The sequence below is a fragment of the Triticum dicoccoides genome, chromosome 1A (genome assembly GCF_002162155.2).
Source record: "Triticum dicoccoides isolate Atlit2015 ecotype Zavitan chromosome 1A, WEW_v2.0, whole genome shotgun sequence".
Taxonomy (NCBI): domain Eukaryota; kingdom Viridiplantae; phylum Streptophyta; class Magnoliopsida; order Poales; family Poaceae; genus Triticum; species Triticum dicoccoides.
The window spans coordinates 152,276,949-152,287,442 of NC_041380.1; the positions used below are offsets into that span (position 1 = coordinate 152,276,949).

A 10,494-nucleotide genomic window follows, 5' to 3' on the forward strand; every position below is an offset into this window, starting at 1 on the left:
CAGGATTGCATGGAGGACCGGGTGTTCCAAATACGAGTCAACTATCTCTGAGTGGGCTGAACTTCTTGGTGCCCCTGAGGATGAAGAGAATGACATAGATATCTATGGGAAGCCTGGAATGGACCCCAACTCCATGGCTAACATGTACAAGTCAATCCTTGCTAAGGATGTTGAGAGTCATAAGCTTGGTTCAGTGAAGCATTTGCTTGCTGGTTTGGCCACCACAAACACTATCTTGAGGCACACTCTTTTGCTAAAGTCTGGAGATGACAAGATGATTCGTGGCCACTCCATCAACTTACTGGACCTCTTTGATACACCTCAAAAGTTCAAGGTGATGAGCCTGATTGTTGAAACCGTCAAGAGAACAGGTGCTGATCAGAAGAGATCTTGTAGATATGCTCCACATATTCAGATGCTTATCAACTCCAAGGATGGAATGAGCACTTATGTACTTGATCGTGAACATTTTTCACTTTAGCCTGAGTTTGAGAACAACATTCACTACAAAAAAACACACATCCGTGACATTATGGCCCGACCAAAAAAATTATGTCATGGTTATGACACTGCTATGACGATAACTATGACAAAACCACATATCATCATAGATGTGGTGGGCTCCTACTTCTATGACAAATTATCATGATAGAAAATTGCCTTTTTGTCCTGGGCGGGCCAGGGACGCACCTGCATGACATTCCTTGTGCCGTCCATGACATAAAAAATCATGGTAGAAGTGAGGGCGAGGAAATTTTCGCGGAGTTCCCGGTTATGGTGGGTGGTCGGGGCCGAGCGATGTAGTGTGGTTTGTGTGTTTCTCTCGTACACGCGCGTGGTGCGAGTCGTGTTGCTATAACTGAACCTGAGCGAGAGGTGTTCACTTACTGAACCCGAGTGATCGCGTGCTACTACGTACTGAAGCCGATCGATCAATCCCTTCGCTGCTAACTGAACCCGATCGACTCCTGCGCTGCTAGCTGAACCCGATCGATCGCTGCTGCTGCCTACTGAAGTTGGTCGAACCCCGTGTGCGAGACGTAGCTAGCCAGTTGGGTTGCCACTGGATGAACAGTGCCCGTTGCTGCCGCGCGCGCGATACGTAGAACGAGTCGAGACGTAGTGAGTCGAGCCGGTTGGGTTGGTTGTGGATGAACAGTTTCCGGTGGGGCTTGGATGTATTTATATATTACAAAAAACACTCCTCAAAAACACATTTGAAAAAATGTTGAATAAGTATTAAAAAATGTTGAACAACAATTTGAAAACTGTTGAACAAGTATTTGAAAAATGTTGAATAAATATTAAAAATGTTGAACAAGTATTTAAAAAATGTTGCATAGATATTAAAAAAATGTTGAACAAGTATCTACAAAATATTGGACAAGAATTTGAAAATGTTCAACAACTATTTGAAAGTGTTGAATTAGTATTACAAATGTTGAACAATTATTTGAAAATATGTTGAATACGTATTAAAAAATATTGAACGAGTATTTAAAAATGTTGAATAAGTTTTAAAAATATTAAATAAGTATTAAAAATGTTGAACAAGCATTTGAAAGATGTTAAAAAAGTGTTGAATGTGTATACAAAAATGTTGATCGCTTGTTACAATTATTTTTGCATGTATGAAAATGTAGAGTGAAAATAAAAAGAAACATAAGAAAACACACGTGAAAAACAAAAAATGAAGAAGAAGAAAAGAAAACCAAAGAAAAAATAAAGAAAAAAAGAAAATGAACAAGAATGAAACAAATCTGATCTCAGAAGAAAGAAGAAAGAATACAAAAAAGGAGAAGAAAACCAAATGAAACAAAAGAAAAACCAAAAACAAAAAATGTTGAACGAGTATTTGAAAAGTGTTGAACTAGTGTTAAAATGTCGAACAAGTATTTGAAAAGTGTCGAATAAGCGTATGGACAATGAAAAAATGAAGAAAAACCAAGAAGAAAAACATGAAGAAACAAAAGCAAAGAGATGAAAAAACACGGAGAAAACTAAAAGAAAACTAAAAAAGAAAGGAGAGAACCGGCACGTTGTGCTTCAAATTGGTCGTGCCCTAGCTATTACCACTAACTCCTACCTTGGTTTGGTGGCTAGCACGCTGCCTTTGTGCCTGCGCGACAATGGATCGATCCCTGGCACCTCCCTGCGCAATTGGAGCGCACCCCCGCTCCCCAGGACCCATTTTTGGGCCAGCCCATGTGCCGGGAGGACGCACCTATTTTTTCACATCGATTTTTTTCTTTTCTTTTCTGTTTTTGTTTTTTCTAATTTTAAATAATACGGGATTTCAAAAGAGTTCCCAATTTCAGAAAAATAGCGATTTTTTAGCACTGTTAGAAAAATCATTAAATGTTCGTCAATTTGAAGAATGTTCCGGAAATCATACAATATTCGTGGATTCAAAAAATGTTCACGAATTAATATGCGTGAATTCAAATATTGTTAACGATTTTTTTAGAAAATGCTGGCAATTTTCAATATTGTTCACCAAATTGAAAAAAAATCACATATTCAAACGTAATCGTGAATTTTAAAATAAGTGCCGGGAGGACGCACCTATTTTTTCACATCGATTTTTTTCTTTTCTTTTCTGTTTTTGTTTTTTCTAATTTTAAATAATACGGGATTTCAAAAGAGTTCCCAATTTCAGAAAAATAGCGATTTTTTAGCACTGTTAGAAAAATCATTAAATGTTCGTCAATTTGAAGAATGTTCCGGAAATCATACAATATTCGTGGATTCAAAAAATGTTTGAGATTTTGAAAAAAAAATGTTTGCATATTTAAAAACAGTTCACGATTTTTCAAAAATGTTCCAGAAATAAAAAATATTCCGGTATTCAAAAAATGTCCACGAATTAATATGCATGAATTCAAATATTGTTAACGATTTTTTTAGAAAATGCTGGCAATTTTCAATATTGTTCACCAAATTGAAAAAAATCACATATTCAAACGTAATCGTGAATTTTAAAATATGTTCATGAATTCTTAAAAAACATTCATGATTTTTTTTTACAAATGTTTAGAAAATTTATAAGCTGTTCAAGAATTTCAACTACTGTTCCCAAAGTACGAAAAATGTTTGCTGAGTCAATAATTTGTTCACGAATTTCAAAAGAATGTTCACATTTTCAAAAATTATTTGTCTATTTTTCTAAAAAATTCTAACTATTTCGACAAATGCTCATGAATTTTTGAAAAATGTTTTCGAATTTATAAAATGTTCATGATTTCAAAAACTTATTCTTGATTTTAAAAAATGTTCGTGATTTGATAAGATGTCCACAAATTTGAAATATCTTCGAAAAATAAATTAAGCGAAAGGAAAATGTAAAAGAAAAAGGAAAATACAAAATGGAAAAAATAGAAAAGGAAAAATAAAAAATAAAAACTAGAAGAAGAAAAAAGAAAAAAGAACTAGTTCTGGGAAGGTTCTAGAACTTCCGAAAACCAGTGGGAAAAAATAGACAGGCCTGGCCTATACACTGGATAGGCACACGATGGTGGCATGCGCTAGCTCACTATAGAATGACCTATGCGCCAAATAGGAACCACATGTACAATGCTAGGAGTAACATGAATTTTGAAGATCTAGGGAAATAAACCCACATTGATTTGACGGTATTACAGCCCAGAGATGCCTCACCTTGTCGGTTGTCGGCCCAAGTAGGTCGGTTCGAGGCTCCTTAGGTTGGTTCTACCCTGGCCATCAGGCTGGCCTATATAGGCATCCATAGTCTTCTCCTATGAGGCCCATGGGTCAGCTTAATGGCCCAGGGTAGAACTAATATAGGCCAGCCTGATGGCCCAAGGTAGAACCAACCTAGGGAGCCTCGGACCGACCTACTTGGGCCGACAACCGACAAGGTGAGGCATCTCTGGGTCGTAATACCATCAAATTAATGTGGATTTGTTTCCCTAGATTTTCAAAATTCATGTTGCTCCTAGCATTGTACATGCGGTTCCTATTTGGCACATAGGTCGTTCTATAGCAACCTAGCGCATGCCACCATTGTGTGCCTGCCCAATGTATAGGCCGGCCCTGTCTAGTTTTCCCACCGGTTTTGGGAAGTTCTAGACCTTCCCTGAACCAGTTCTTTTTTTCTCCTTCTGGTTTTTCTCCTTCTGGTTTTTCTTTTTTCCTTCTCTATTTTGTTGATTTTGTATTTTTATTTTTCTTTTATATTTTCCTTTCCATAATTTATTTTTAGGAGATATTTCAAATTTATGGACATCTTGTCAAATCATGAACATTTTTTGAAATCAAGAATGATTTTTTGAAATCATGAACATTTTGTAAATTCACAAACATTTTTTAAAAACTCATGAGCATTTGTTGAAATAGTTAGCATTTTTTAGAAAAATTGACGAATAATTTTTGAAATTTTGAACATTGTTTTGAAATTCATGAATAATTTATTGATTCAGCAAACATTTTTCGTATTTCGGGATCAGTAGTTGAAATTCTTGAACAGTTTATGAATTTTCTGAACATTTGTAAAAAATCATGAACGTTTTTTTATCCATGAACATATTTTAAGCGTGGGCCATACCCTGTGCCCCCATGAGAATACAAATTGCATATTTCCTAACACTTTAGAACTTCTAGAGTAGTTAGAGCTTCGTTGTCATATGTTGACCAAGTAGTGGCTTTTGGACCAATAGTTTTGCTCATGAAGGCAATGGGTTGTCCTTGTTGACTGTTGCATTAATATTGCTCATATGTCATATCCAGTCATAGTGGTTTTCAGAAGTTCAAAGGGCCATTGCTCCTGTCCACTTAAAATTATCTTTCTTCAGTGCTTGATAAAGGGGCTTGCAAATAATTCCATAGTTTTTAATGAACCTCCAGTAGTAGCCTGCAAGGTTTAGACCAAGCTGCAATAGCATGTAATTTATTTTAACTTACAAGTCTGTAGCCATTCCATTTACAGTAATAATGTGCCCCAGGTAGTCCACTTGTTTCTGGCCAAAAGTGCATTCGGACATCTTTTCGCAGAGCTGATTCTGTTTTGAGTATTTCAAATACTGCTCTCAAGTGTTCAGTGTGCTCTTTAGAGAGCTACATATGGGCAACTGGAGTCTGGGTGTAGAAACAAGGAACAGGCTACCATGACGAGTGCTTAAGCTTTTAGCTTTTTCGTTTTGAACACTTTAATGGCACATCGGCAAAATCAGTAACGGCCCACCAAAACTATTTTCCGTACCAAATGGCCCATGTAGGATGCCAGCAGCAGGCACATCATACAACATGATCATGCGTGCACTCAAGAACATCATATAAGCAGATTTTGCTACAGCCTCCGATCCATACTACTTGTCACTCAAAAAGATGTATTTAGATCCGTTTGAGCGACAAGTAATATGTATCCGAGGGAGTATTAAAAAAGAAAGAGAAGACATGCAGCTCTACTTCGCAGGTACAATGCAAGTGCACATCTGTAGTTATTCAATGAGGACATTACAGATTCAATGGGAAAAATCCAATCCATATTCCTAGAGCTGCCACAGAGTTTAGATCGAATCCATGTTAACCTGTTCATGCCTCTTTTACATCGCCAGGCGTCGCAGCAGTCTACTGGTTGAGTCTATAGCCTCTTCCTCTGAAGGCAGTAGGGCCTGTGTTAGCTGGCCGGACTGGAGAGTTTGCCTGCACGCCCAACCTGAATCGAGCAACAATCTTGTGTCTGTGCAAGTGCAGCATGTTAAGGAACCAAAGAGCATATATCACTGGGAATGAAGTAACAATATCATAAAAGCTGTAGTAAACAATGTTGGTAGGTAACTATGACTGAGAGAAAAATGCTTCATTAACCATAAGGATACACCCACATAGGAGTCTTGAGGTAGTTCTTTCCGCTAGCTAGCGGATACAACACTGTAAAGAAGTAGTACAGATGTCCAACCATAATGCCCAAAAGGCCAGGCAGTATTGGAGAGCCAAATATCACATCCAATCCAAGCATAGCCCATGGTAGATAAAATGACTGCACAAATAGTAAGTACATTTACGACATGAGTATATTCAATCTAGGGCAGTTCTGTGACACGATCAAGCACTTAAGAATAGTATGAGAACAAGGCGTTACCCTCAATTGGACGAGGCCATACATGCTTATCTGAGAGTTTGGGTACTCTCGGCTCCAGACATAAAGAAGCATGCTAACCATAGGAATGCCCAACAAATAAGTCTCGAGATAGGGAATAGCAGACAGTACCTGAACCAATCAAGTAGAAATAAATTTAACTCTTAAGAGATTTGATTCATTTGTTTGTAAACGTAATAAGTAGGAGTGCCACTAACCAGTAACGAGATTGCACCAAATATCATCATCCACAAGAAATCTGCTGCCCGCTTCTCAAATGAACCCTTCTCCAACTGCACACCATATCTTGCTCTACATGGCAACATACATAAACAATTTCAACCAACAGCTGCCAGTTTATCTTTATAATATTCTGAAAGTAACCATGTTTATAGTAATTGTGATTAATAGGTATCTGACAAGACTTACATCATCAGAAGGCGAATACCAAAGTTGATGGAGAACTTGCCCAGGAAAAAGAAGCTTGTAAATAGCCTCCATATCTGCATGGTCCAAAATTGAAGATTACTGTACAATCTCAAAGCAGCATCATAATGCGCTTGTTACAAATAAGTAATGCAAGAGAGAGAGAGAGAGAGAGAGAGAGAGAGAGAGAGAGCATGAGCAGATGCTAACCTGAAAACTCTTGAACACATAGGGATAAGATAAATAAAGAAGGCCTGGGTCTAGTATCTGGAGCTGAACCAGCACTGTGGTAAAGAAACACAATGTTCCATATGCCTTGCTTATTGGTGGAAGTGAATTGTAGTACCTGAAACAGGAAATTAAGTCCTCAATTTTTCCGTACTGCCGAGATTGAACTAATGCAGAAAAAAAAATGAATAGCTCATCCACTGGGATAATGATTCAGCATCCTAACCTATTTCTCTCAATATGGACCCATCTTAACATGCCACCATGCATGGGAGAAAACCCACCCCAACATGCAACCATTCATGGGGAAATGTTTAGTCATTTCCTTTCTATTATGCTACTTATACCCAACATTTTTTTACTACTATACAGTAATCAAATACAATAAATTACATGTATTTTCAGTTTCAGTTCTCATATTATTAGTACAAATATTCATGTTCTATATAACCAAATCTCATTGAAATATATTCAATCCCCGCAGCAACACGCTGGGTATCATCTCTGTTTTCCTATTAGAAGTGAACCACAAAGCTAAACTGCAGCTGCTGAAGTGAAGAATTTATATTCTTGTCTTCTAATACTTCCTCTCTCTCAGTTTACAAGGCGTGCGCGTACCCCTAGGTCGTCAATTTAACCAACCTAAATATATTACAAAAAATATACCATTATAAACTTCAGATGTTCTATTTTCAAACGGTATAATTTTTGTGTTATATAGTTTATATTACGGTGATAAAATTGGCAACCGAGGGGTACGCGCATGCCTTGTAAACTGAAACGGAGGGAGTATTAGAGATCTCTGAACTATTTTTAATGCCAGTGAAAAGTTCATCCAGTACAATCATGATTCAGTAATTGTGATGTACATCACGGAAGACATTAAATTACACATCAGAAGTATTTATCACAAAGGAACAAACAAGAGAATTTTGCAAATAAAACTTCAAGGAGATATACATTAATAGTGCAAAATAAATGTATGGGGCAAACCAACAAAAATCAAGTCAGCCTATATAGGAAAACATAAACAGAGTAAAGCCCTTCCGCAAGAGAACTAATTGGTGTCAAACTGAGCTCAAAATTTGCCATATCCAAATCTCAGTTCTCAGTTAACAAATCTAGATAACAATCTTTTAAGCAAAGACAGTCATAGTGTATGAGAATCATACAAAATTAGTTCAACATTTCAAAATTATACCAAAAAGTGACTTCTTCTGACCAAATCTGTATCCTGAAAACTTCCAACACGGATACTTACAACCATTGTTGGCTCTTAGCGGCCAGAGCCTGATTGTATTGCAACTTTGCAAGCATGTTGCAATGAGTCTGTAGTAGGTTCCCAACAAATAGGCACAAAAGATAATACCTCAATTCTTTTAAGTTGTTTTGGACATCAAGTTGGTCTCACGTTCAACCTTTGATGTATACCTTCTCCACTTGTATGTGAGCAGAAGTTGTTAAAACTGACATAATGTTATTTAAGCGTTTCTTAACCAGTCAAGAAATTCATTTTTGTGCAAGAAATCTAGAAATTATTTCTTTAGGACATTAGTATCCAATGTTTCGCATTTTTCACTGCCAGAAGGCTATTGAACTGTACTAGCTATGGAACATTTTAAATATTGAAGACTGTGAAATTCCAGAATACTGCACTTGGTGCTACTTGGGAACGATGCCTCCGAAACCAAAATTTATAAACCAAGAGAAACTTGTGGCCAACTACAGCAAACGTCAGTGTAAGCGGGCATCAGCCTCCCATGGACCTTCCCAAAAAAACATCAGCATAAATAACCGAGCATCTGGGAGAATTGTTGTTCATGAGAAATACAAATTAGCTATTGAAACAACAAGCTTATAAACCAATGTGTCCCTTCAAATTGGCGCTAAGCAACAGAACTACGGCCTAGCTGCTTACGGTTTCACAACTCACAAAAATCAATTGGTAGAACCACCAATTCAGGGCTCAGTTGTCCTGAAATAGAAAAGGCGGCCATGACCTCCTGCTCAAGTTTGAAAGACGAGCTCCCACTGTTCCACATACATGTCACAAACTCACAAGGATGATCTCTTATGTACACCCAGTAGCGAAGGCAAGAATAATTTTTAGGTGTGGCAAAATTTATGAAGGAAAAAACCATGTATAATACAACTTTGCAGGAGTTTAATAAAATACTAACTAGGTATGTATTGTTTTGTGTTCGGCATGTACAACCAAAAACTAATACTAACCAATTAGTTTCAACAACGTTCGGTGGGCGGTAAGAACATTAGCTCCAAAACAAGTTCAGTTTCAATTATGTATCTTTCATACGTACTTGTCCTCGCTCTTCGACTTTTTCTACATACTAACCCAGTAGTTCTCACATCCTTGCTGTCTAGCCCAACTCACCGGCCGGCCAGTGGTCGCTACGCTCGCTGCTGTTGTGTGCCTACCGCCTGCACACATGATCACAACTCCACAATTGTTTCGACTTTCCAGGACTTTGTAACTGGCGGTCGCTAATTTTTTTTAGAGAACAGATTGAGCAAAATGACAATGCTTATTGGCCAGTCGGATCATGTATTCGTGTGTTTAATTCATTTGTGGGGTCAAATCACAACTCGCAAACCCAGTGACAAATGCATCAGGCCCACCAGTAGGCAGCAACCAGGCCTAACGCACACTGAATCACAACTCGCAAACCCAGTGACAAATGCATCAGGCCCACCAGTAGGCAGCAACCAGGCCTAAAGCAAGAAGCAGATCAGACCAACGAAATAACACGAAACAAACTGCGCTAACTCTCCAAGGTAGTCCCAACCCTAACACGACTAAATTCGTCGCAAAAACATTTACAAAGTCACTAAAATACACTACAGCGTGTCCCGCCGCACCCGCCCCTCGCTCCCTTGCAAAGCCAGCACAGTCCCATCCAATTAGCTCAAGCATACGAAACTAGAGTTCAATCTGAACAATATTTCTCCAGCTCCTCCGTTAATCGCCCCACCCAAACCATCGATCCCGATAAGAATAAGCGCATCTGTGCCTAGGAATTTGAGAATTGAGCAAAAGACGATGCTAAACTGCTGTAGGATTCAAGAGGACTCACTCTGCGGGTGAAGACATCTCGTTGCGTGGGGGAGCGGCGATGGATTCGGGATCTTCCAGGTCTCGGCCTCTCTCGGGTCTCGTCGTCAGTCTCGTCCTCGCTGGGCGTGGGCGGAGAAGTAGAATAAAGTGGTAGTCGCTTGGCGAGACTTCCAGAGGGGGAAAGCTAGATGGACCGTCGGATCCATGATCGGACACATGCAGGTGGTTCGGACACGTAGGTGTAGGTTCTATGGCGCACGCCATTGGCCGGGGCCGTGGCTTGGTGGTGAGGTGGTTCCTGTGACGTGGCGAGGAACTACGAGCCGTTGGATTTATGGGACCTGACGGTAAGATGGCCGGTCCATGATGGTACAAATCATCAGAAAATAAGTAGCTTGATTCAGAAAATATCCCAAGCCTTTCGTAGTATTCGGTGAAGGCAGCACTGGTGAACTTTGTGTTGTTGTCGGTGATAATGCGGGGGAGACTTGTGAGATCTTACATTAGATGAGACCGGTGAGATTCATTTTTGTGAAAAAAATCTAAATGTTCAAACATTCTCAAAAAAATTATAGACGCACATCAATGGTTGATGGTTCAACCTTAAAAAGTTTCAGCTCCTGATTCAACATGCATTAATAGAAACAAAAAAGACAAAAATGTACGTGAA

General features: G+C 38.7%; 1 protein-coding gene across 1 annotated transcript; it reads right to left on the reverse strand.

Moving 5' to 3' along the window:
- Window positions 1-5,287: 5,287 nt before the first annotated feature.
- On the reverse strand, window positions 5,288-9,985 carry LOC119368189 (derlin-1). Its single transcript, XM_037633517.1, has 7 exons — window positions 9,844-9,985; window positions 6,734-6,869; window positions 6,527-6,600; window positions 6,316-6,409; window positions 6,101-6,229; window positions 5,838-5,998; window positions 5,288-5,698 (listed from the first exon to the last, which is right to left on the reverse strand). The coding sequence occupies exons 1-7, from the start codon at window positions 9,858-9,860 to the stop codon at window positions 5,587-5,589; spliced, it is 723 nt and encodes a 240-aa protein (XP_037489414.1). The 5' UTR covers window positions 9,861-9,985; the 3' UTR covers window positions 5,288-5,586.
- Between the last annotated feature and the right edge of the window lie 509 nt (window positions 9,986-10,494).

What these genes read in the sequence shown, in the direction of transcription:
- LOC119368189 (XM_037633517.1), bottom strand. An exon ending in ATGTGTTCAAGAGTTTTCAG is followed by an intron (nt 6,601 to 6,733) that starts GTTAGCATCTGC and finishes TGGACCATGCAG; the next exon opens with ATATGGAGGCTATTTACAAG. An exon ending in ATGGCCTCGTCCAATTGAGG is followed by an intron (nt 5,999 to 6,100) that starts GTAACGCCTTGT and finishes CTATTTGTGCAG; the next exon opens with TCATTTTATCTACCATGGGC.